Here is a 27,554-nt window from a genome sequence, read left to right on the forward strand (position 1 = left end):
TTTAAGGGACACCTATGAGTAAGTAGTGTGACGATAAAAATAAAAAAGTGGCAATCTAACAAGAGAGAAGCAGAGGGAGCTGAAAAATAAGCTGGACAGAAGCAGTTAAAGCGATAGAAGAGTGTGAGAGTGTGAATCACGGGGAGGACCACATCTCCTGTGAACACTGCCTTACAGCAGAGTAGAGGCCGCGCCTCATGGCCTCGTAACCCTTGGATCCTGAAGCCCCTCACAAGTGGCACGGTTTGTAGAAATGAGACATGAACGTCACACGCTGTATTTCCATCCATCTGATTAATTCAACGATCTCTTCTTAGCTTATCCCCATTTATCCTGACCTGACTGCTAAGGAGCTTCAAGGGAAGCATAAACCTTGTTTGAAACTACACCAGCCCATGATTTTAGACAGCCTTTAAAAAGAAAGAAAAGTCACACCTGGAGATTAACCAGACCTGAAGATGATGACGACGACGACACACTCCATGGACTTCTCCGGTCAGAGCGGCCAGTCACTCCAGGCCGGCTGCCGGGCTTCCCGTTAGATCTTACGCTTTCACTATCAAGTCTATTTTTATGCACTTATCCACCACCACGACTGAAATACCCACAACAGAGTTAGAACCAGGAAAATAATATAATGTTGTTTTTTCCTTTGCTGCGTTAAACTTCAAAGTTCTTGCCGGGCTTGAAGGATGGACGTGGGAGGCATTTTCGTGGCTGCACTGACGCTACACATGCGCGCTACAACTCTCACGGGATCAAGCCATCATCCGTCCAGTTATAAGTCAAACTTTCGCCATAAGAAAATTTTTGCCAGAATTGGAAAAATGAAGCCGACAGTTTAGAAACTATCCTGAGAGTCTTAAGACCTCAGGCAACTTTACCTTCTTTCAACTACAGAAAATTTTAAAACCCTAAATGCAATGTCCCAGCATGGAGTTTTAATGCCACAAACGAATGGTTTTTCTTTAATGAATGATGAAAAGCACTCAGCTAGTGTCCCAAGCTTCACGTGACCCTCTAAGGCTGGGTATCTTTGATACTTACATTGACTAATCCAAAATAGTGCTCGTTGACCGGAAATTGTTCTGGACCAATCTCTTTCTCTAATGCCGAGGCATTGGCGCCCTGTAAAATGAAAACCACAAATCTCAGGATTTACAGTATTTCTATAATGTCCAATCATACAGGCAGAGACATCCTTTAAAAGGTCATACTCAATATCACAGCAAACCAACATTAATTTTAAAAAAAAGAATGATATTTAAAGATGAACAGCTATAATCACATAACTAAATACTAGTTTACAGAAACTAGTCAGGAAGCATGCTCTTAGCACAGCCCTTCTTCCTAAGCAATCAGAGAAAACTCTTGACTTCCAACAGCACAGATCTTCAGCTCACCATGGAGCTGAGACTATGAAGACGGGCTCTCACTGTGCAGGGCCAGTGAGAAAGGACGGGAGGGTCATCTGTGAAATGCTGCTGCCCAGGACGGGACCAGTATCTACATAACCACTGTCCTAGAGGAAGACCCAGAAGTAACTAACGACCAGATGCCCAAGGGGTGAGCAGCATCAGTGACCCTGCAGGCAAAGGAACCCCACCAGGGAGACGACTTCCAGGCTCAGAAACACTGAAAGAACGGTGCATCCATCCGCCCCTTCCCATTCACATCTTTCCTCCTTTGTTCAACGCCCTAGGTCAGCTTCAGAGGCCACTGCCCTGCTCCTGGCTCTGCTCTTGCCCTACCCACCGCCTCCTCCCAACTCTCTGCCGTTATCTCTACTCTTTCATTGTCTTCTTCCAGAGAACACAGTCCAGCTCAATGGCTAAGTCCCAGTGCCCAGCCTCCTGAGAGCTGGGACTTATCTGATCATGTTTATTATTTTTTAAAATAATTTATTTTTACTATTTTTAATTATGTGTGTGCATTGAGTGTGGTTTTTCTGCAGGTGAGTGAGCTGGAGTTCAGGGGCTGTGTTAAGCTGTCCGACACGCTGACGTGGCTCGGGTCCCCTGCAAGAACAGTGTGCACCCTGAACTGCTGGGCAGGCTCTCCAGCCCTGATCCTGTTTCCTCCTCTCTCTTTTCAGTCTGCTGTTGGCCATGACATAATCCAGCTCTACAGGAAGGGGAAATGTGCCTGACTTGTCTTGCTGTGGGGAGAACAGGAAGAGGAAACAATTCCCTTCCAACACTTCACAGCCACAGCTAACCCTCAAGAAAACCTGCGGCTCTCACCCGTGGGTCTGCAATTTAATGGCAGCAGCGAACCCACACAGGGCACGAAGCTCACCAATGCTATCGACGAACAGTGTTTCCCCACAAACAGTAAAATCACCAACAAACTTGAAGAAGGTGGATTCGATTCACCCCCAAAGGTCAAACAAACAAAATGCTAAGGAATTTGAGTTCAACACCCGTGGTGTCTAAGAATGGAGCAAGGCTGGTATTGGGCCACAGCTTTAATCCACTTCCTGTCAACACGTGACCAACTAAAACTCAAGTGTCGTTAAAAATAGAAATGTTTTACAAAAAAGATCCCACGCAAGGATGAATCCACTATGTAAGGACTACAGAAACCAGGCTTCCTAGAGTACCACTGAACTGCAAAGCTATGGACCTGAGTCTGGCCTGGGTCACAACATTGAGTGATGATGACTGGACACTTCTCCACCTGGACGCGGCTTTCCTGAGACTCTTTCCAGCCACAGGAGCTGTGTCACCTCGTGCCACTTTGTTAAAACATGGATGATCCAATGTAGGACAGTCCACCGAAAGACCAAAGTCCAGAACAGAAGACAGGGAGGAGCCGGCATGGCGGCTGATTTACAGTCATGATAAATATTAAGGTATGAGAGTGTATTAGATAGAAATAATTAAGATATACAGATATTAAGAGCCCGCAGGCCACAAGTGCCAGGTGATGCCGCTCTTGACTACCCAAGATAAACTCCTGCAAAGATGAGGACTTCCGTTTGCAGAGGTCAAAGGATGACGGTGAAGATGAATGACCCCTGGGGACTGTCACCCTGACAATAAGGGACAACAGGTTAGCAGGCTGGCAAAGCAAGGGTGCCATCCGACAGTTTCCCTCACTGGCATAAGGAAACACAACCAACAAACCGTGACAAAAAATGACCTGAAAGCAAGCTGGCACCCTGACATGTTTTCATAAAAATAATTAACTTCCTTTAGAGTAAACAGTATGTCCTTAGAAATTAGATATCTCCTGTCTCGAACAACCACATCTAACCCAGATGTGTGTGAGTGAGTGACGCATTATTTTGAAAAGTTAATTATGAACAATGTGAAGTTTATACAAGAAGGTAATGTACTTTAGTGAGAAAGAAATCAAAGTATAAAATGCACAGCTGCTATCTAGAAAATGTAAGTATGCATATTGTGCTGGTATACTACACAGCTTTGGTAAACTATTAATTCTCAATCTTCTTGTTTAATATGAGAAAATTCAATAAAGTTTTTCTGTTTCATGTTTCAATCTTATTCAAATCCAGCATTTTTCCTTGTAGGTTGAACAGGGTCAGCTCAGGTCAGTGCATTAAAGGGAACAGGCAAACCAGGCAGGAGGAGCTGCTGTGGGGTGAGGAAGCCAGTGACCTTGGCAAACTAAGCTTCAGCAGAGAATAGCCGTGAAGCTGGGAGGGTGTGAACACCACACCCCGAGAGAGAGAGAAAGAGAGAGCAGGAGGAGATGTCACGGATTTCCCAAGTACAGGGCAACGCAAGAAACAGCTTCATCTCCTCAAGGAGAACAGTGTTTCATTGTCACACCTGTCCCAGGATGTCCTAAAGGTCCACCAAGGCCAACAAATCAACCCTATTCATACCCTGACTTGAGAAGCACCAGAGAAGAGAGAGTACAGTGGAAGGGCAGGGACGGGGGACTCCTCCTAACTTGAGCTATGCCAAAAGGCTGAAGAGGGTCAAACCCCGACTGTGTGTCTGCGTCCTGTCTTGCCCCTTGAATTTGATTCTTGAAGTAAAAGCCACGTACACCTTCAACAGGCACTCAGGAGGCAAGGCTATGAGTTCAAGGCCACCGTGGTCTACACAGTTCCAGACCAGCCAAGAGTGCACGGGGAGAGCCTGTCTTTAAAAAAAGAAAGAAAGAAAAAAAAAAGTGCTAAGTTAGCAAGGTAGTGGTGACACACACCTTTAATCCTAGTCAGCACTCAGGAGGCAGACGCAGGATGATCTCTGTGAGTTTGAGGCCAGTCTGGTCTACAGAGCGAGTTCCAGGACAGCCAGGACTACACAGAGAAACCCTGTCTCGAAAAAATATTAAATAAATAAATAGAAGCAAACGAACAAAATAAAGTGCTAGGTGTGGTGGTGCACACCTTTAATCCCAGCACTCGGGAGGCAGAGGCAGGCGGATCTCTGTGAATCTGACCTACATGGTGAGTTCCAAGTCAGCCATAGCTGAGGTCTCATGACTGAGACCCTATCTCAGGGAAGAATAAATAAGAAGCAAAAGAAAACAAAACAAAACTCTGTGCTCTAACACTGACTATCCCAGCCTGTGAGGGCAGCAGACTATGCTCTGGTGCGTTTGGAGTGTACATCAGCCAGGTTTTCCCTTTGGAGAACTGTCCTATGGCTTCTTGGTTGGAAATGAAGGTCCTGCCACACAGCCCACAGGCAGGCTGGCAGTGGCCTGGCTGACTGGCAGCTGCCCATCCTGAGGCTGCCCTCCTGCCCTAGTTCTCACATGAACCACCTGGAATTATCACGTGGTCTGTTTTCTCCCCAGCAAGGCAGGGAGCAGCTCTTCGGCCTGTACTGGAAGCCCAGAGCACTGCCACACAGGATCCTAAATGATTACAGTGAAGAAGATCTCATTCCAGAGTGCCCTATCTGCAAAGCCACGAAACAGAGGAAGGAACTCTAATCAGGGCCTTCTCTGGAAACACGCGCCAGCGTCACAGCAGGCATGGGTGAGAATACAAACACAGCCCCAGGATGAGGACTCAGACACAGCAGTTCTGGGTAAAGCAAACACTGCCACTGAAGGCACAAAATGGAGCAAAGCCCACAACGTCAGCGAGCCTCGCAGTCCAGGGCGAGCACACACTGTTCAACATCCCAAACTCCGTAACGACAACTGCTTCCTCTGCCGCTACCGAGGCCTTATGAATCCGGGGCTGGAGAGATGGCTCAGTGGTTAGAGCACTGACTGCTCTTCCAGAGGACCGGGGTTCAAGTTCCCAGAACCCACATGGCAGCTCACACCTGTCCGTAACTGCAGTTCCAGGGGACCCAACACCAATGCACATAAAATAAAAATAAATAAAATTCTAAAAAATTTTTGGAACTTAATCCTCAAAACAACCTCTTTAGAGATCCTAATTTTCCATATAACAAAACCAGTATTCAGTTAGTTAAGCCCTAAGAAATTTTTATTAACTATATTCTTTTTTCACTATGTAATATTCTTTCGAGATAACAAATTTAGGTATTTTAGGTTGAAATACAACTTTTCAAATCTCAAAATGTTTATCTGCTCTAAGTAAGGAGGTCAATGACTATCCAGCCAAAACAAGAGCATTGTTGACTTGTATAAACCCCACGAGAAGTCTTCCTGAGCAATCTCTAATGCTAATGTGATTTGAAATGACGATGAACTCACGGGAGGGAGGCAGGGAGGGAGGGAGAGAGGGAGGGAGGGAGGGAGGGAGGGAGGGAGGGAGGGAGGGAGGGGTAAAGAAGGGAAGAGGGAGGGGTGGGTACCCAGAAAGCATCTGTCTCTAAGCACCGCTCTCCACCGAAAGGCGCTGCACAGTACCAGAGAACTACAGCCCCAGACAATGTGCACAGGGCCCATTTGAAGCCTGCTGGCTACGAGGGGAAATCTGAGCATTCATCATCAATGCTGAGACGGATCACAGTCTATACAGGCAAAGTCCAAGCTGCTTTAAGTACATGAGCGAATAAATGACAGGAACCCTCTTTTCTAAAATGAACTAACTAAACACAGAAAGCCCTAAATCTAATAAGTAATGTTTGACAAGGAACAATATATTTACCTTCATCTCAAAAGTATCTTCCTAGAAATTAATTACAAAGTAAAACACATTAGTAACTTCACGGTGGAAAAACCTGATGAACCAGTATTACTACTTGGAAAAAAGTGTATAAACCGAATCTAATCATGAAGAAACATCAGCCAAACCCAACTGAGGAACAGCATGCAGAACCCGCTGGCTTGTTCTGTTCATAACATCAAGGTCAACGGAGACCAAAACTGCTGGCAATGGTTATGAAAAAGACATTATCAAATGGTCCAGAGAAACAGAGTATAACAAACATAATACTTGCTGGGCGGTGGTGGCGCACACCTTTAATCCCAGCACTCGGGAGGCAGAGGCAGGGGGATCTCTGAGTTTGAGGCCAGCCTGGTCTACAGAGCGAGATCTAGGCAGGCACCAAAACTACACAGAGAAATCCTGTCTCAAAAAACAAAACAAACAAACCCAAAAAACAAACAAACAAAAAGCATAATACTTGCAAAACAGATCTAGCGAACTGTCAATAAAGAGTAACGTAAGCAGAGAATGTCGGGAAGTTCTCATACTACACTTGCAGCTTCTCTAGAACTTCAGGTTAGAATTACATGGTCACCACAGTGAAGGAGCTGCCATTCACAAAACCTGGAAAAACTGTGCATCAAAAATGAATGTGACTAGCATGCACAGGATCCTGCACTGCTTCTCAGCACATGACCCGGGCAGTTCCAGCCTTTCGTTAGGTCTTGTGGGGTGGCACAGTCGAAATTCCACTCTCCTCCTTCCGTACTGACTGGGAGACATCGTCCCGTGAGGAGCTTTGGCTCAAGTAACTGCAGCTGAAGGACAGATCCTGCACTCCAAGAACGAACCAGTCTACTTCCGTCCCACAAATGCTGTGGCTGAGTTCCCCTGTGCCGGGTGCACTATTCATTTTCATATCACGCTGGAGTAATTACTCAGGTTTGTAGCTGGCTGTTGACTCAATAACCAAGTACTGTTTCTTCTCTCCACACCCTGTGGAACAGGCAAAGCTGGCAAAGCGGCAAGCCCCCTGACCACTTGCTATCTGAAAGGAAGATGCTCACGGTTTCCATCTGGATGGCAGTAGTGGCACTCCCATTCTGTCCCACAATGAGTCACCCAGCATTCTTCCCAGAATGCGCCAGGCCTCTGCACCCTACTTCCACTTTACAGTAAATCAAAGGGCAAAGAAGAAAATGTAAAAGCCACAGGAAACACTCAAACCCAGAGAGAGTCCTCAGTTTGACAACCCGTCCCCTGCTTAACAGTCGTAGAGGAAAAGGAGAAGGTTGCACTAGGTTACAGGGGTAAGTGGAGGTGACGCGGGCTGTGGAGGTGTGGGCTGTGGAGGTGACGCGGGCTGTGGAGGTGCGGGCTGGGAAGATGATGTGGGCTGTGGAGGTGATACGGGCTGTGGAGGTGATGCGGGCTGTGGATGGGGTGTGGATGCGGGCTGTGGAGGTGATGTGGGCTGTGGAGGTGATGCGGGCTGTGGAGGTGATGTGGGCTGTGGAGGTGATGCGGGCTGTGGAGGTGATGCGGGCTGTGGAGGTGATGTGGGCTGTGGAGGTGATGCGGGCTGTGGAGGTGATGTGGGCTGTGGAGGTGATGTGGGCTGTGGAGGTGATGCGGGCTGTGGAGGATGACGCGGGCTGTGGAGGTGACGCGGGCTGTGGAGGTGACGCGGGCTGTGGAGGTGACGCGGGCTGTGGAGGTGATGTGGGCTGTGGAGGTGATGCGGGCTGTGGAGGTGATGTGGGCTGTGGAGGTGGCGCGGGCTGTGGGGATGCGGGCTGGGAAGAGGGCTCAGTCAGTCAGTGGTCACGCGGACTATGAGGACGCGGGTGTGGAGTCACGGGAATGCGGGCTGTGGAGATGGCTGATGGGGTTGAAGAGCACTGACGGCTGTGCCAGAGGTGAGTGTAGTTGCCGCAGCCTGCATGGTGGGCTGTACGAGATGCCTGTGAATGAGATCTGGTGGCGCCTGTGTCTGGCCTGTGAGGATACAGCTGGGAAGAGGGCTCAGTCAGTCAGTGGTCACCAAACAATCATGAGGACCCGAGTTAAAAGTCACGGAACCCACGTGTAAAAATAAAATTAGAACCTGGCATGGCGGTGTACACCTTTAACCTCCCCTAAAAGGGGAGGGGGAGGCAGAGCCAGGTGCATCTCTGTGAGTCTGAGGCCAGCCTGGGCTACAGCTCGAGATCCAGGACAGCCAGAACAAGAAAGTGACTGTCTCAAAAACATCAGACACATAAAGATGCAGCGTGGCGGAGTGTGCTTAGAACGCTGGCGAGGGGGGGTGGACACGACAGCTACTTCTTGTTGAGCTCCAGATCAGTAAAAGGCCCTGCCCAAAAAAGTAGGTGGTGCCTGTGAATTAGGGCACAAGCTGGCCTCTGGCCTCCACACACGCAAGCACTTGTGTACCCAGTTCTCGTTCTCTCTCTCTCTCTCTCTCTCTCTCTCTCTCTCTCTCTCTCTCTCACACACACACACACACACACACACACACACACACACACACACACAGTCACACCAAAGCAGGAGGTGGAGGACTCGACAGTTGGGTACCAGCCCCCAGCAGGCCCTGGACAGTCTGGAGATTCCCCTCTGGGAAAGTTGATGGCAGGGACAGGGGACCCATGGGTCAAAGTCCCTCTGCTTGAGGACAGGCAACTGCACTAGTCTGTGATGGAGCTGGTGCAGAGACCAGAAGACAACTCACCCTGGAACCCAGTTGTCTACACTGCTCAGCAGCCACTGAAAAGCACACACACACACACACACACCCCTGCTGCCCCTGCTGCTTTCCAACATCTTGTTCCGCCTGCGGCCTTCCTGCCTCATCCTCTGCCTCATCCTCTGCAGGACCAATCCCAGGGTTCCTGGTGATTACAGTAAACACACCTGCTCTTCCCTCCCAGGGGCTGTCGGAGCTCAGCTATCCCAGTGAGTGTCTTTCTTGATGGACAGCAGGTTAGCTGATGCGTTGTCTCTTCTGACAGAGGTAGCCCTCAACAGATTCTTTCCACGGAACTAAAGCAGTGATACAGGGAAAAGCTGCTGGGCCAAGGAACTGAATTTCCACACTTTCTACAGAAAAAACTAAGCTCCAAGAAAACTCTTTGGGAACCAACTGATTAGCTGATGGCCTCCTGAGCGGCCATTTTCTTCCACAGTTTGTTGTTCCCAGTGGGTAGCTTTTCAGAAGGAAAGGCAAATTAATAACAAAAGCAATTGAAGGGCTGGAGAGATGGCTCAGAGGTTAGGAGCACTGGCTGCTCTTCCAGAGGTCCTGAGTTCAATTCCCAGCAACCACATGGTGGCTCACAACCATCTATAATAAGATCTGGAGCCCTCTTCTGGCCTGCAGCCAAGCATGCACGCAGAACACTGTCTACATAATAAATAAATAAATGTTTTAAAAAGCAACTGAAGGAAGTGTTTACTGTGGCTCACAGCTTGACCTCAGTGACAAAGCCCCGGCAGCAGCCTGAGGCAGCTGGTCACACTGCATCCACAGTCAGGAAGCAGAGATGGGTGGATGCTGGTGCTCAGTCAGGTCTGGAACCTCCACCTGTGAAAAGGTCCCCCACCCACACTCAGGCTAGGTCACCCCACCTTAGTTAAATCTCTCAGGAAATCCTCTGTGGTGGTTTGAATAGGTATGGCCCCCACGGACTCATGCGTTTGCTTGGCCATAGGTGTGGCTTTTTGGAGGAAGTGTGTCGATGTGGGAGAGGGCTTTGGGGTCTCATATGCTCAAGCCACGCCCAGTGGGACAGACTCCTGCTGCCTGAGGATCAAGATGTAAAACTCTCAGCTCCTTCTTCATGTCTGTCTGCACACACCATGTTCTGCCACAATGATAATGGACTGAACCTCTGAAACTGTAAGCCCCCCAATTAAACGTTTTCCTTTATAAGAACTACTGTCGTCATGGTGTCTTTTCACAGCAATAGAAACCCTAACTAAGACATCTTCTCAAAGACATGCCCAGGGGTTTGTCTCAGGTGATTATAAACCCTGTCAAGCTGGCAATCAAGACCAACCTCCACACTCACTCGGTGCAGAAGAACTAGTGAACGCGAGGCATCAAAGGCAGATGCCATTTCACTCACATTAGAACGAGTTACACCACCTAAAGGCGGAGGTCATCGGACTAGATCAAGTAACAATCCCAGGCTGAGTTCAGACCTCTAGCACCCACATAATAGGCGCTCAAGGCCATATGCATGCCTGTAACCCCAGTACTGGGGAGAACTGAGGCAGGTGGATCACCGGATGTTGCTGGCCAGCCCAGTCTAGCAGAAAAATAGTAGTTGCAAATTCACCAAGAGACCCTGGCTCAAGAGAGTAAGGAGAGAGATGGACCAGGACACCTGACATCCTCCTCTGGCCTCCACACAGCATACACACTGTGTACACGCTCATACGTCACATGCACACCTGCATGAAAACACGATCTCACACCAGGCCCAACTGTAGGCTTGACCTCTAGCTACTGGGAAGGCTGAGGCAGGAAGACTGAGAGTTCCAGGCCAGCCTCAGCTACAGAGACAAAGGAGAAAGGAAGAGAAACGAACAAACTAACTAGAAACAGCTTTCCAGAGGTAGACAGGACAAACCTCCAACAAAGCATTAGCAAACTAAACCCACCAATACACCAGAAGAATCATGCACCAGCGACCTGCCAGAATTATCCCAAGAATGCAGGGGTAGTTTGATTGCCCAAAATTCATTCATATAATGCAGCTTACTATTGAATTTAATAAAAATCATGTGCTCATTTTAGTAGACACAACAAGAATAATCAAACAAACCCAACAGAACAAAATTCAGAAGACATTCTCAGGCTGATTAGGAGACCACTCACCTAGATGTGTTTGCCATGCACACAAAAACGTGAGTGTGATCCCTAGAACCCACATAAAAAAGCCAAGGGTGGGGCTAGAGAGATGGCTCAGTGGTTAAGAGCATTAGCTGCTCTTCCAGAGGACCCCGGTTCAATTCCCAGCAACCACATGGTGGCTCAAAACCATCTCTAGTGGGGTCTGATGCCCTCTTCTGGCATAAAGGTGTACATGCAGATAGAGCACTCATACATAAAATAAATCTTCAAAAAAACAGAAAGGGCCAAGGGTGGTAACATGTCTGCAATCCCAGCAACCAGGAGGCCAAACAGGCAGATTCCCGAGTCATCGATCTTGTTTTTTGAGACAGAGTTTCTCATTGGTCTGGGGCTTGCCAGTTAGGCCAGGCTGGCTCTTGACAAGACACCTGGAAGCCACTTACATACTGCTGCACATGCGCACACACACAGGAAGCACCCAGAAAACTGGAGAGGTCTAGCCAGAGCAAAGAGAAAGAATGAGCATCCAGATGTCAAATGAAGTTAGCCTGTCTCTGCCCACACACATGACCTCACACTGAGACCCTTACAGAAGCCACTACGAGAGTTGTTGGAATAAGCAAGTTTAGAGAGGCTGGGTTAGACATAAGACCGCTCATTCCTACATGTTTGTGTTCAATGATCCCAAATGATGAAGACCACAGTTCCACCAAAACCACCCCGATACACCAGAATCATGCAAAAAAGTACCTGTACTCTCCAAACTCTTCAAGTTACTCGAAGAATTAAAGGATATTGAGGGGACCAGAAGACAACTACCCCACTCACTGACAGAAAACCCTGTTAAAATGACAATGCTCTACAAATTACCAGAGTCCATAGAATCCTTATCAGAATTCCAGCTAACTGTTTAGACACTGACAAGCTGGTTCTAAGACCCATGCAGAATTATATGAGACCCAGAATAGTCAAAACTATCATGGAGGGCTGGAGAGATGGCTCAGAGGTTAAGAGCACTGCCTGTTCTTCCAGAGGTCCTGAGTTCAATTCCCAGCAACCACATGGTGGCTCACAGCCATCTATATGAGATCTGGTGCCCTCTTCTGGCCTACAGGCAGATATGCAGATAGAACAATGTATACATAATAAACAAATCTTTAAAGAAAAAAAAAAACTATCATGGAAAGAACAGCGTGAGAACTCCTACTTCCTGATTTCAAATCCACTCCTGAGCACCTATAATCCAAGCAGTGTGGCACTAGAGGAAAGTCACACAAGCAGGTCCATGCACCAGAGCCGGGCTGCACACCTGTCACCCAGCACTTGTACAGTCGCCGGTCATCCTCCACAGAACAAGTCTGAGGACAGCCTTGACAGTCTCAAAAACACAAACAAAAGCCACGGTCCAGAAATAAACCCACATATTCATACATTTCTGGTTAATTTGTTTTCAGCAAGGGTGCTAAGGCCATTCAATGGGAAACGGCCTGCCTCCCCCTGCTGTGTGTGTGTGTGTGTGTGTGTGTGTGTGTGTGTGTGTGTGTGTGTGTGTGTGGTGTGAGAATGTGAACACCACCATGCATACATGCAGGCCAGGACAACTTTGTGGAGTTCTCTGCTTCTACCTTTACAAGGATTCTAGGGATGGATTTCAGGACCCCAGGCTTGAGTAGCCAACACCTTTTACTGCTGAGCCTTCTAATGGACCCTGACCCAGCAATTTAGAGCAGATGCCCAAGAGAAGGGAAAATGCTCGCTCGGCCACACACAAAGTTGCTGTCCTGACTCCACAGCAGCATCTACCCACCAAAGGTACAAACAGCTCAAACCCATCAATGTCCACGGATGAGCAAACAGATAAAATAAAGCATGGACATAAATACAGGACCGTCAATGTCCACGGATGAGCAAACAGATAAAGCATGGACATAAATGCAGGAGAATACACATCCATTAAAAGTGACAAAATTGGGGCTGGAGAGATGGCTCAGAGGTTAAAAGCACTGACAGTTCTTCCAGAGGTCCTGTGTTCAATTCCCAGCACCCACATGGTGGCTCACAACCATCTGTAATGAGATCTGGTGCCCTCTTCTGTATACATAATAAATAAGCAAATCTTTATATATATATAAAAAAAAAAAAGGTAACAAAATTGGGTCTGCAGTGGTTAAGAGCACTGGCTGCTCTCCCAGAGGACCCGAGTTCAATTCCCAGCACCCACATGGCGGCTCACAACTGTCTGTCTAACTCTTGCTCCAGGGGACCTGACACCCTCACACAGACACACATGTAGGCCAAACACCAACGTACATAAAAGAAAAGTAAATAAATGTTTTAAAAAGTGGCAAATGCTGGCAGACTTTACCACATGGACGACCTCCGGAAATGATGCAAGTGCAGAGCCAGTCACAACACGCGTGTAAAGAAACACGCAACGGACAGTGCCTGGGGCCGCGAAGACAGAGGGGAGGAAGGTGGGAAAGGAAGCAAAGGGCAGGAAATGTCTTCGGGTACCTGGTAATTCCATGGCTGCCAATGTGCCGAATCACTGACCTGTTTCCTGTTCAGCTGCACGGTGGGTACATTGTACCTGAATGTTTTCAGGACCGAGCTGGTGACACAGGCTCGTAACCCAGCTAGTGGAGGCTGAGGCAGGAGAGTGGGAAATTCAAGGCCAGCCTTGCCAACTCAGTCAGACCCATCTCAGATAAGACAGTAGGGAGAGGGCTGGAGCGGGCCTTAGCGCTTCTGCTTGTGATCCTAACGTGGGTGGCAGACACAGAAGGGTCAGAAGTTCAAGATACACTTATAGGCCAGCATGGGCTACACACAAGAGCCTATCTTTAACAATGCGCAAATAAATAAATCCCTGCCTCAAAAGAAGGTAGGAGGTGTAACGCTGTGGGAGAGCCTCTGTATGGGGAAGGACCTGGGTTTATGGGGTTCAATATCCCATAAACAGAGAGGAGCTGTTTTAAGAAAGAATATGGGTAAGCCGGAGGGTGGAGGCGCATACCTTTAATCCCAGCACTCCAGACTCTCTGAGAGTTTGAGGCCAACCTGGTCTACAGAGGGAGTTCCACAACAGTCAAGGCTACACAGAGAAACCCTGTCTCGGAAAAAAAGGAAGGAAGGAAGGAAGGAAGGAAGGAAGGAAGGAAGGAAGGAAGGAGGGAGGGAGGGAGGGAGGGAGGGAGGGAGGGAGGGAGGGGGAGGGGAGGGGAGGGGAGGGGAGGGGAGGGGAGGGGAGGGGAGGGGAGGGGAGGGGAGGGGAGGGGAGGGGAGGGAGAACATGGGCACCAACTGTCCAGTGTTCACCGAGGTACTACATCCAATATATTTCAAGCTCACTGTGTCCAAACTCAAACCCAGCTTCAGTCCTCACTATAATTTAACTGTGTGCACAGGATGAACATAGGCACAGACCCACGTAAGCACACCATTACATATGAATCACAGAGAGCTCCGTAAATTCTAATAATGGACTTCAAAAACAGGAGCGACAAGAGTGGACCCCTCACTTTGGAACAGTGAAAGCCATCTATGGTCTACTAGCTTGTAAGGCTGCAGATTTTGTAACCTGTCCCCTCCCAAACTCTCAGAAAGTACCCATTCGTCCATCAATACTGTTCTCTGCTGGATGAGAGTCTCGCCGCGTCTCATCTCTCAGGACGATGACGTGTCCTTATCCAGTTCAGACCCAAAGAGTTACTGGTTTCTCTCTTGTTCCCTTAATACTTTTTCCTCAGTCTCTCCTACTACATTGAACGTCTTCTAGACTTACAAGGAAAATGCTAACTGTCCGTATTCTTGCCTCATCCGAGCCTAGTAGCTTTACTGAGATTCCAAATCTAATCCTGACAGGTCTTAACAGTTGACAACACACCGTGAAATTCTTCTGACAGGACCTTTAACCGTTCAAACTCACCTCCTTCCCACAGCAATCTGAACCTCTTACCTCTCAACTCAAGTGCCTTTCCCTGCCTTGCCGCCCACACAGGCAGGGTTTATTCAGTCTGCCCTCGGGGTAGGTTTTACTGAAACCCACTCATCATTGGTTGATAGGAAGTCTGAAGACTGGCCAGAAAAATGGAAAAATGGGGCACATGAGGAGCACCTCACTCCTGCGGGCTGGAAGCACCACGAGACTGAGAGCCATGCTTATAGTAAGCACTTCCTTGACCTTTCTGACCCTGGTCAGACTTACTAACTCCTGGTCTATGCTCTTAGAACCTTCACGACGACCCTCCAGCCACCCTATGGTCCCACTTACTAAAGAAGTATTCCTTGGGTTAAGAACAAGAATATCAAAACATTGTTAAAGGTTTACTTTTATTTTATTTGTATGAGTGTTTTGTGGCATGTTTTTATGTGCACCATGTGCATGCCTAGTGCCCATGGAGACCAGGAAAGAGCACTAGACCCTGGAAGTGGACTTACGGGCAGTTATGAGATACCATGGTAGTGCCCTCTGCAAGAGGAGCCAGTGCTCTGAGTCACCTCTCCAGCCCCTATGAAATAATCTTTCAAATCCTTTGGGTAGTGTAAATTTCAAAACCACAAACTATAGCTGAAGTTTTCCTGGTCCTGCCTGGCCCACGGTCGAGACAAATCTCTCACACCTGCCAGTCCCGCGGCCACTCGGACCCAATCAAACACAGAAATTTATATTACTTATAAACTGTATGGCTGTGACAGGCTTCTTGTTATCTAGTTCTTATATCTTAAATTAACCCATTTCTATAAATCTATAAATTGCCACATGGCTCATGGCTCACCAGTGTCTTACATCACGTTTCTCATGGTGGTGGCTGGCACCATCTCTCTCCCTCAGCCTTCTACTTCCCAGAATTCTCCTCCCTCTTTGTCCTGCCTATACTTCCTGCCTGGCCAATCAGCGTTTTATTTATTAATCAATTATCCACAGCAACAAACATCATATATATAGCTATGGCTAAAACATTCAAATGTGACTTTCTCTTCCTTTAACACATATATTCAGTCTGTATCGAAACGTCTTAATAAATCCCAACTCTGTTCACACCGACTTTTCCTACAATTCTTTTACTCAGTGTAAATGAACAATCCCAGCTTCTTCAGGGCTAGAGAGATGGCTCAGTGGTTCTCCACCTACATAGAACACCTCCAACACCAGGGAACGCAACACCCTCCTCAGGCCTCTGTGGGCACCTGTACACATTCAGACACATCCACATAAAGAAAAATAAAATCTTCAATTAAAAAAAGTCCCAGCTTCAGTTGGGCCGTTTTAGCACACAATCTTTTAATCCCAGCACCTGGGAGGCAGAGGCAGGAGGATCACTGAGTTCAAGGCCAGCCTGGTCTACAGAGTAAGTTGCAGGACAGCCAGGGCTACACAGAAAAACAAACCCTGTCTTGAAGTGGGGGAGGATCCTAGTTTCACCAGAGCAGAGGAATGGGCCAGAACGCCTGTGGACTCTGTGTCAGCACAGGGCTGTGTCTCCTGCTGCCACTGGTCGGATGTGCTTTTAAAGTGCTCGCTGCAGTCACCGGGCGGTGGTGGCACAACCTTTAATCCCAGCACTCAGGAGGCAGAGCCAGGCGATCTGCGAGTTCGAGGTCAGCCTGGTCTACAGAGCGAGATCCAGGACAGCCACCAAAACCACATGGAGAAACCTTATCTCGAAAAACCAAAAAGGAAAAAAAAAAAGTGCTCGCTGCAGTCAGACCAGGTAGGGCAGGTATGATCCACTGATCCATTTTCATGACCCCTCATGCTATAGATCCTGTATTTTACTGCAGCAGTTCCAAAGGTCCCAGCAGCTGATTTCCTGAAGGCTCCCCCCAGTAAAGACTGTTCTGCTGTGACTGAGTGTGGTATCGGGTCTCGAGTCAACACTCTCCTTTGCTATGCCTGTAAGGGAGAGCAGACGCTAGGCCTCTCCTAGTCCTCAGTGCACAGACTACGGTAGCAGAAAAGAAAGCCCTGCCGACTTCAGTGTCCACCTTCCAGTCCCCAGAGCATGTAAACACGATGCTTACAGGGCAAGGGGAAATTAAGGTTGCATAAAGGCTTAAGGCTGCTAAAATCAAATGGCCTTGGTTTGGAGATTATCCTGGATTATCCAGATGGACACCCTCCACCCTGGTGTAGTACAGGGCTTCATAAAGTCTAACTGAGTGACAGGAAGTCAGTCTCTGAGGGATATAAGTGACCAGACAATGATGACCTTAAGACACGGGGAGCTGAGGTCAAGGAACAAGGACAGCCGAAGAGACAGAGAGGCCAAGAAAACATGCAATCCCCAGACCCTCACAAAGCACCTGGGTCTCAGCCTAGTGACCCACTTCAGACTTCTGGTCTCCAGAAGCAGAGTCAGAAACGGGCTGCTGTGAGCAGAAATACTGTTGTGAGCTAGTACTGTGCTCTGATACAGGAGTCACTGCAGATTCATGTACACACAAATGTTTTGGTTTATTGTAAACATTACATATAGAAACAAATGCACTCTAAGTCTCAAAATATGAAAATTAAAGTACACAGCTCGCCTTTCTGAATTACATATTTAAGAATTTGGTAGCTTTTTAAAACAGGTTTAATAAATATGTGACCTCAAAATGTTTGTTTTAAAAAAAATAGAAATGTGCTGGATGTGGTGGCGCACACCTTTAATCCCAGCACTTTGGAGACAGAGGCAGGTGAATCACTGTAATGAGGCTAGCCTGGTCTACACAGTGAGTTCCAGGACAGCAAGGACTACATAGAGACCTTGTCTAAAAAGTGTGAGGGGGGGGGGGGGGGAAACACTGCAATGTGCATAGTCTGACAGTCTTATAGTTCACTATACTCGGTTTGGGAGCCTGTGTGTTCATTCACTATCATAACACATGCCAGATTAGTGTGGAAGATGTTCAACCTTTTTCAGCTATTTCCCATTATTTCATCCATTACATATGGAGCATATCATAATCCTGCGTCTCATCTTTGCCCAGGGATAGTGCTCTTCTTCATAAAGCAAACAGAACAGCAGCAGATCCTTGCAGGGCAGCAAAGGAGAAACAAAGCACAGTGTCAGTGCTGGGGATGTTCGACGGTCGTGACCCTTGCTGCTCTTCCACAGGACCTTGTTCAGTTCCTGGCACCCACAGAGCCCACGACTTTCTGTAACTCGATTTCCGGGTATCTGACGCTGTCTTCTGGCCCCATGGGTACTGCATGCTTGTGGATCACCACTCAAACACAATCATATATCATTTTAAAAGCCTAGAAAGGAGAAAATTTCTTCCAAGTCCTAACAGACAGGTGATGGCTAAGATCATCCCCACAAAGCAGAAGAACGTCCGTTCTCCAGTTCTCCTGGGTTCTGGGGATTGAAGTTAGGATGTCAGCCTCAGTGGCAAGTGTCCAGTTCTTGGTGTGCTTTCCAGTTCTACTCCACAGAAGGCATCACTCTATCCTCTCTTTGCCCTGACTCCTTACTGCTTACCTGACACACACAGGCACTTTCTAACTTGAAGAAGCATTCAAGACTCATTCCATGGAAAGCCCACGTAGACCAATACTGTACACATTATCAGCGCCGGGTGGTGGCACACTCTTTTAATCCCAGCACTCAGAGGCAGAGGCAAGCAGATCTCTGTCTACAGGGTGAGTTCCAGGACAGCTAGAGCTGTTATACAGAGAAACACTGCCTCAAAAAACAAAACAAAACAAAGTTACTAGTACAGTGAATCTGCTGACATCAGAAGTTAACTGTTCCTGGGCTGGAGATGTAGTTCATTTAGTAAGATTCTTGCCTAGCATTCACCAAGTCCTGGATTCCATTCCCAGTACCACATAAACCCAGCAAGGTGTCCTAAGCTGTAGTTCTAGCACTCAGGAGGTAGACATCAGAGGACCAGAAGTTCAGAAAGACACCAGCAAAATGGATCAGTGAGTTAAGACACTTGCCACTGAGGCTGACAACCTAACTTCAATCCCCAGAACCCAGGAGAACTAAACCTGACAGGCTGTCCTCTGACCTCCCTCCACATGTGCACTGTGACATGTGTGTGTCTATGCACACTTTTTTCTTAATTAAAAAAAAAAAAGTCCAAAGGTCATCCTCAGTTACCATACTAAATCCCAGGTCAGCCCAAGATAATACTTAGAACCCACTTAAAAAAGGGGGGGGGAGGGAGAAAGAGAGGGAGAGAGAGGCAGAGAGGGAGAGAGAGAGGGAGAGAGAGGGAGAGAGAGGGAGAGAGAGAGAGGGAGAGAGGGAGAGAGAGGGAGGAGAGGGGGGGGGAGAGAGAGGGAGAGAGAGAGGCTAACTGCTCTCTGTATCAGCCAAAGAACCAAGTCACAGCGCCGTACTCTAAATTTAAAACTATAAAGGGGCTGGCACCTCAGACAGCCGGCTCACTGTCTCACACTGCGCCATCAGCAGCTCTTTCTCCTAAGACAAGGTCTCAATACATCACCCAAGTTGTCCTCTTACTAAAGCTCATGATCTTGACAGTCTTCTGTGGAAAGCAAAACCTGGATGCTTCCAAAACCAACGCTTTACATCACTCCTACCTCCTTCTACACAAATTCTATGCATATTAAACAATCAACTATACTAATTCTATGCATATTAAACAATCAACTATACTAATTCTATGCATATTAAACAATCAACTATACTAATTCTGCGCATATTAAACAATCAGACCCTTCGAGTATTTCCTACAACACTGATTCTGAGTGCTCAAATGAGCGGCCCACATTCACACGTAGTACTTAATGATGTCTTCCAATACCTCAGGGTAACATATAGAAATGTAAATACTCTTCATCCAAGACCTATCTATGAACAGGTGTGACACGAACAAGGAAAACAGGGCTCCAGGTAGGCTGGGCAATCGGGCAGCTCAGTGTAAGACTCAGCCTGAGTTCAGCACCAGGAGAACACGCCGGAGGAGGTCCAAGGCTGACTGAAACACACATGCCTCTTCCGATAATGACAAGGGTGGCGCTCAATAAAGTGAGGCTGTTGCTGGGTGGCAGGCAGAGCATATGCTTAGCATGAGCTTAGCACATACAAAACACTGGCTTCAACCCTCAACACGGTTAGAAGTGCTCCCAAGCCGTCTGAACCCCTAAAACAGGCTGGGGTGCCGGATTGGACCACCACTGCTGTTCCCAGATGAAGCAGAGTGGTTGCTATGAACTTTTCAAAACAGAAGATCAATTTCATTCTTAGCTGTAATGTTATAATTTAATTTAAATATAAGTGTTTCTTCAAAGGCACCTGCTACTAATAACCAGTGATGGGCTGATTAATTCCGACTCTGGCCAGTGTTTGCTGGGCTACGAGGTTCACCAGGGCAACAGAAGGAAGCAAGGAACAGTATGAGCAGTGTGCCAGGTACCACAGCCCTCATCATGTACACAGAGTGGCCCAGAGAGGTCGCTTGTAAAGACACGTCAGTCAGGAAATAAATGCAGACCCTCGACGGAGGGAACTCGTTCAGACACAAGCTTTTCTCCAACAGTGCATCGAAAGGGTATCCACATGGAGTGACCCGGAGTGGAGAGACACCTGCGCACCTGCCCTGCCGGCTCTCAGGAGCCAAAGCACGGTGCTCACAAGCTTGGAGCCACCCTGGGCTACACGCCAAGACGCTGTGCCAAAGACCCAAACCAGAACAAACAAAAGTGTCAAGGATGTAACTCAGTGTAGAGTGCCTTCCTACCACATATAAGTCCTGAGTTCAAATCCCAGGATGGGGGGCAGTAGACGGCTATGTGGATTCTCCTGTGGGTGACTGGAGGACTGCAATCACTACTCTACAGTGAAGACTTTGAAAGAAAGGAAAGATGTGTGTTTACTCTGGGCTGTGACTTTGCATAAATTCTGCAACACTAGAAGAAAGTAGGAAAATAAAACCTGATTAAGAGCTCCCAAAGTGAGCACAGCACACCAGCAGTCATTTACAAATTCTCAAGGGACCAGAGTCTTCCATTCCAGACATAAAAGGAACAGTGTAACACTTACCAAAAATGGTCTAATTTGGGTAGCAAGATGGCCCACTAAGTAAAGGTGCTTGTCACCCGGCCTGACCATCTAAGTTCAATCCCCAGAACCCACCTACGTATGGGAGGGGAGAGCCAACTCCACAATGTTATCATCTGACCCCACATGCTCACCAGGCACACATGCTTACACACTCATCATGTACACACACAAATGGTAATTTTTTTTAATTAAAAAAAATGTCTGACTCAATCCTTACATCCACAGATGACAAAAAAAAAAAAAACTGCTTAAAATTATAAGAAAACTTTCCCACACACATCTAAATGTCAAAATCTGGGCTAGAACTTACCGCCTGGCTCAACAGGTCTCTTTTATCATATCATGCTGCTGAATACATAATAAAACAGTCTATTAAGTTTCTGGCGAGGCTGGGCGGTGGTGATGTGCACATTTTATCCCAGCACTTGGGAAGCAGAGGCAGCCAGGTCTCTGTGAGTTCGAGGCCAGCCTAGTCAACAGAGTGAGTTCCGGGACAGTCAGGAGCACATAGAGAAACCCTGCCTCAAAAAACTAAAAGTTTCTCAAGTGACTACTGAAGGAGAGACACCACCACCACCCGCAAAAACTATAGACAGTCTTTCCTGAGGTAGTAAGGTGCAGAAAAGGAAGAGTTAACATGACTTTACAGGCAGGGGGGAAGGAATGTGGTCAGGGACCAGGAGGCAGCCTCATCTGCAGTGCCTTGGTCAAAAGCCTAGAATTAAATTTGGAAAAAAAAAAAAAAAAAGCCTGGAGTAAAAGAAGTTGATGTGTAGTGATTAAGCGGCAGAAACCTAGCCGAGGGATCAGGACAGGGTGGTAATTAACCAACTCAGTACCTCCTATAAGGAGGCTAGGGAGAGGTGGAAGGTGACACTCAGAGGGGCCACAGGGCCTGAAGCAGGGTCACCTTATGTGCCCACACTGCACTCTTACTGCAGGCTCAGCAGGGTGCGTTTGCCTATGGTAAGTGTGCAAGATTAGCACAAGCCAGTATCTTACACGCAACTTCATGTCTGGTAACTCTATCACCTTACCCTCTAATATGGCAGTTCTCAACCCGGGGGTCGTGACCCCCGTGGGGGTCTCATATCAGACATCCTGAATATCAGGCATTTACATTACAATTCATAACAGTAACAAAATTACAGTTATGAATAGTGATGAAAATCATTTTATGGTTGGGGGTCACCACAACACAAGGCACTGTATTAAAGGGTCGCAGCATCAGGAACGTCGAGAACCACTGCTCTAATACAAACACATAACCTGCTGGCCACCTAGTTATCTACCCCCGTGACCCAGTCAACCTTGCCAAATTCTTATCTCAGGGCATTTAACTCGCCGTGCTTATTGGCAAACTCTGAACCCAGCAGGACGGCCACTGATGGGACAACCTGAACTCCCTGGAGCCTGGCTTGGGGAGCGCGCAGGAAGCAGGCTTACTGAGTACACAGCAAGAGGCAGTGGGCTCCGCCTCCCACCCTGGGTCTCCATTCCATGGTCTCATAACTGAATCCTGGACAGCTGTGACAAATCGGGCGGCAAGAGTCAAGGGTCATGAATGAACAATCACCCAAAATTAATTCCAAAATCAAACACCTACTTCATTAGAAAGCTCAGGCCAATGAAGACATTGTCTCAAAAAAAAAAAAAAAAAGTAGATATGGCACCCAAATTCTATCCTCTGCTCTACATGCCAACACACACACACACACACACACACACACACACACACACACACACACACACACCAGTAAATGAATTCTGACTTGGGATTAGGACAGAACATCTGAGTTTCTTAAATGGCCCTAAACACACTTCTGCCGTTTCACACTACATGTTTATATGAAGCAGTTCCCACCATACTCAGAAAATCAAAATATCCATCCTGCTGACCTCAAGAAGAAACCGAAGCCGAGAATGGTGGTGCACTCCTGGAATCTCAGCAATCGGAGGTGGAAGCAGAAGAATCAAGAGTTCAAGGTTACCCTCTGCTACGTAGCAAACATGAGGCTAGTCTGAGCCATATGAAAATCTCCAGGGCTGGAGAGATGGCTCAGAGGTTAAGAGCACTGGCTGCTCTTCCAGAGGTCCTGAGTTCAATTCCCAGCAACCATATGATGGCTCACAACCGTTCATAATGAGATCTGGTGCCCTCTTCTGGCCTGCAGGGATACATGCAGACAGAACACTGTATACATAATAAATAAATAAAAAGAAAAAAGAAAATCTCCAAACACAGAAGGGAGAGGAGGGGGAAGGAGTAGGGCAAAGGAAAAGCAGAGGATGGGAAGGCAAAGCAATGACCCCTCGTCTCTCCACATCCCTTTAAACAAAGCCTAAGCTTCGAGACTCTGCCGCCTCCTCTTCTGGAATGGTGGTAGCTGCATGCCCACGTGCTCACACACTGACCTGGCGGTCAGAGGCAGCAAGAAAAGGCAGGCAGTCGGCTCTACCTGAGACGGCTTCAGTAAGTGCTTCAAAGTCTTCACTTCTGAGTCCAGTCCTAGGCTCAGGTGTTTTCAGAAGCACAAGCTAGCAGACTGACCTAGCACCTACCTTGTGGCTTTGACTTTGTTCACACCATGTTCTAATGGTCTCACACACACCCCTCCCTGACTGGTGACTGGCTAGGCAAGCAGCCAAGCCAGTGCCATCTCATGACGAGAAACCACTCACCTCCTCGCTTCTGTGATATCCAGTCCCCCTCCCCAACATACCTCTCCCAACTAGGACTCTCCCAACCAGACAGTGGCCAGCCCCAGCGCTGTGTCTACTAACTCCCAGGGGGCAGCACTGGTCTCCAGCAGACATGGCTGACCACCTGGATTAGCCACACGCTGCTGCTGACTTCCACCCAGAGCCTCTGCATATATCCAGGCCTGGCCCTGCCGTCCGCCGACCAGTGAGGAGAGAACTAAAGAGCTGTCGTGGACTGCACTGCACCAGGCAGTGAAAACAGAAATTGCACGCAGAGCACCATCTGAGGCGGGAGGTGTACCACAGTGTAAGTAACTGGTAAATAGGTGCTTCAGTGTCTAGACAGTCACTGAGCCAGGCTACACCACCAAGAGAAACAGGCTCACCAATTTTCACATGAAGGCAGAAACCCAGCGATCTAAATTGTGGCATATCTGAAGAGACTTATTTTTAATTTATTTCACCCAATTAAGCTATTGCAGGCTTATTCTGCACCTTATTTTGACAAGTGAATAAATTATGTAAACTTCCATATTTACAGAATAAAATTTCAATTCAGCCTGAGTGTTCCTCTAAAGGTTTTCGAAGCTGCACACTCTCCGAGGCATCCAATCCTAAGTCCAGACCCCTTTCTCTCCACTGTTCCACACTCAGCCTTACCTTTACTTCACACTCACCTTCTGTACGCAGATGCTAATGTAAAGTCTTTAACTGTACAGCCCTCACAGTCTAAACCTGGTGGTGCACACCTTAAGTCCAAGCAGCTGAGAGGTGGAGGCAGGAGAATCAGGAGTTCAAGGTCACAACTACATATCAAACTGAAACTCAGAATGACCTACGGAAGACCCTGTTTCAAAACACCAGCAGAGGAGGAAAAGAAAAACCTTCATCATCTAATAAAAGAAAAGGGAGGGGGCACATACAGCACAGTACTTCTGAGATCACAAAAATGCTGTGCAAGCGTATGAGGCACACGGGCAGAGTGGGGGTGCTTAGTTCAGACGACCTCCTTAAGAGACAGTTACACACTTGATGGATGGCGGGACAGTTCTCATTCCAAGCAATTCCTGATTTTCACTTTTATAATTCTCAGAAGACGGACAGCAACCCTCCTTACACTCAAGACTGCAAATCACTCTGACATGCTCAGCACCTACTCAGGGAGAGGAGGAGAATTTATTCAAGTATGAACAAGACACGCCTTACCTTAATAGCACCTTTGGAACAATCTCACTTTGGCCAGGCGTGGATGTCCATATATTTGCCAAAATATATACACACACCACGTGCAATTACTGCACCTGGGCAGAAGCCCTAAGGAGTGTGCGCATGGGAGTGGATATCCTTGACATCCTATCTTACTCGATAGAATCGGGCAGGTCTGTCCTCGGCTGCTCTTACTTAATCACACTATATTATTATATAAATGAGAATTGTCTTCCTCAAGTAGAATGTAAACACCATGAAAGTAGGGGCTGTCTTGTGCTGGGGGTGTTCTCTTTTGAGACAGGGTGTGTATCCAGCTTCATCTGCCGGATCTTTCTGCATACAGAGTCCTGAACATAAAAGCATTCTCTAAAAGGCCTTGTAGGGACTGTCTGGATCACTTCTGTATCGCCAGTGTTACTCAGCAGGTGCTAGATGTATACTTGATGTAACTGAGTGAATGAACGGCCTACAGGAATCACACCACTCCTGAAGCCCTAGACTTTGACAATGAACTATGACCCCAAAAGGTGTGGAGCTCAGCAATCTGGTAAAATTATCACTGTAAAAGATTCAATCATCCTATGTGGCAGGTCTAAAAGTACAACCAATCCCAGAAATTAGTATAGCCCCCTTCTGAAGGCCAGGAAACAACAATTATCCACGTGGGAAAATGGATTCGTCAATGATTCCATCTAGCTATGACTTTTTTGATGCTGTGGACTTTAAGCTCACAGATTCCATCCATTTTTTTTTTATACTGTTCCACAGGATGCAATAAAGAATCCACGTTTCCTACCTGATTCTCTACTCCTTAAAGAAAAACACAGATCACTTTCAGGTGGAAAGTCTGGGGATCTCCTAGATGAAATCCAGGACATAAAAACAGAAGTGAATAGTGCAAATCTGTGGGGTTCCCCCACACACACATTGCAAATAACAACTTTTTCGGTGATTCATAAATTGCAACCTCTACGTACAAGTTCAGAAAGGAGCTAATGAATTTGTCCATCATGTGGGAAACCGTGGTGCTTCTGGCAATGCACAAAAACGTTTGGAACCCACCCACGTTTCGCTTTATTCGGGGTCTGTGTACTTCAACCCCACACAGCGGCGTCTGCTCTATTCAAGTAAACAAACGACAGGAAAGCTAATGCAGCTTTTCAAGATTAACGCGGATTCTCAGCAACAAGGCTGCCATCTGGACGGACACAGGTTGGAAACCGCAAGAGTTCGTTTCTCCTCGGCGAGTAGAAAATGCAGAACATTTCAACAGCACTCTTAAAAGTTTCCACCGTCACACGCCCCCTTCCAGAGCCGGGGCCCCGGGGCTCCACCTAGCCCGTGGAGTAACTCTGCCAGGACTTCCGCCCTCCGGCAGGATCGAGACCCTTCCTTCCTGCCGCAGACCCCCGCCCTACCCCGCGCTCGGCCCCACGGAAACGCAGCGGCTGCCGCGTCCCTTCCCCCGGCCCAGTCCCCTGACTTCCCGGTACCAGACCCCAATACTCAGTCCCCGATCCTACCCCGAGCCTGCAGACCTCGGACCCAGTCCCCCCCTTTAGAAGTCCCCGGCTCCAGCCCCCAGCCCCCAATCCCAGTCCCCAAGTCCCCAGACCCAGTCCACAGCCCTTACCCCAACCCCCCGTCCCTGGGTCCCCCAGGCCTTAGCCCGCAGCCACAGTCCCCGAAGCCCCGGCCCCAGACCCCGACTTCCCCGTCCCCAGCTCCGAGTCCCGGTCGGTCCCAGCCCCAATGCCCCGGCCCCGCCTGCTGCGCCCAGCACGCCTTCCCCACGGCCCCTCGGCCCCGCGCCCCGTCCGCTCGCTCTAGAGCAGGCCCGCGGGCGGCGCCTCGAAGGCGGGGACCCGCCGCCCGGGCCGCGCTGCCGCCGCACCTACCATGGTACAGATGGAGGCGAATTTGGAGACTGTCATTAGGATTTCCATCCGCCCGGCGCCATCTTCCAGACAGTCGCGGCGGGCGGGGGACGCGGGGAGCCGGGCCGCCCGCTCGCTCCGCAGCCCGCGGCCGCACCCGGAGCCGCCGTGGACCCACGCTCCTCGCCTGCTGGGCCGCCGCTGCTGCCGTCGTCGCCGCGGGCGCTCAGGCTTCCTCCGGCCCAGCCCCCGCCCGCCGGCCCGCCCGCCCCCGGCTCCGCCCCAGCGCACGGCGCAGCCGCCGCCTCGGGGCCCGCGCCTGCCCGGGAAGCCGCTCGCCGCACACCCCGCCCAGCGCGCTGGGAGCGAGCTCCGCGCAGGCCCTTGCGCCGGGCCGACCTGGCAGCGTCGTGCCGCCCCGCCCACTCCGGCGCCGTCACGCCCACCGCCGCGGGGCCACGCCCATGCTGCCCCGCCCTCCCCCGAGGGAGCGCGCTTCGAGGCCGATGGCTCCACCCAGTGCGCGTCGGGGGCGGGGCGGGCGGGCGCCGCGTCCCGCCTGCCGCTGGGTCCTAGCGCGGGCACGCAGTCGGTCCCCTGGCTGCGAGAGCGTGTCTTGGGGGAGGTGGGGGGGGAAGAGGGCGATGCTTTCGCCCTGCGGCGGCGTCGGTGGCCTCAGGCAGCCTTCGGAGCGACTGACCCACCGCTCTCAAGGACAGCCAAGCCCCACTGTTGGAACAGAAAACGGAAGCTGTGGTCTGGGGAACTGTGAATGGGTTGGAAGGCAACCCTGCCAAAGCGTCCCAAGCACTTGGTGTTTTTCTGGG

The 27,554-nt window shown here is 48.8% G+C and overlaps 1 protein-coding gene across 2 annotated transcripts in view; it reads right to left on the reverse strand.

Moving 5' to 3' along the window:
• The window catches only part of Usp12 (ubiquitin specific peptidase 12), a 52,606-nt gene extending 25,589 nt beyond the window's left edge, over positions 1-27,017 (reverse strand). The window contains exons 1-2 of one of the 2 annotated variants that reach the window (XM_028878027.2): positions 26,749-27,017; positions 1,048-1,128 (exon numbers count right to left, since the gene is read on the reverse strand). In XM_028878027.2, coding sequence (XP_028733860.1) covers positions 1,048-1,128; positions 26,749-26,796 — 129 coding nt within the window. In that variant the 5' untranslated portion in view covers positions 26,797-27,017. Of the gene's footprint in view, positions 1-1,047; positions 1,130-26,748 lie in introns of those variants that run through there. The other variant, XM_037198369.1, reaches the window with a different exon arrangement.
• Between the last annotated feature and the right edge of the window lie 537 nt (positions 27,018-27,554).

Source organism: Peromyscus leucopus, chromosome 23, assembly GCF_004664715.2.
Source record: "Peromyscus leucopus breed LL Stock chromosome 23, UCI_PerLeu_2.1, whole genome shotgun sequence".
Lineage (NCBI taxonomy): Eukaryota > Metazoa > Chordata > Mammalia > Rodentia > Cricetidae > Peromyscus > Peromyscus leucopus.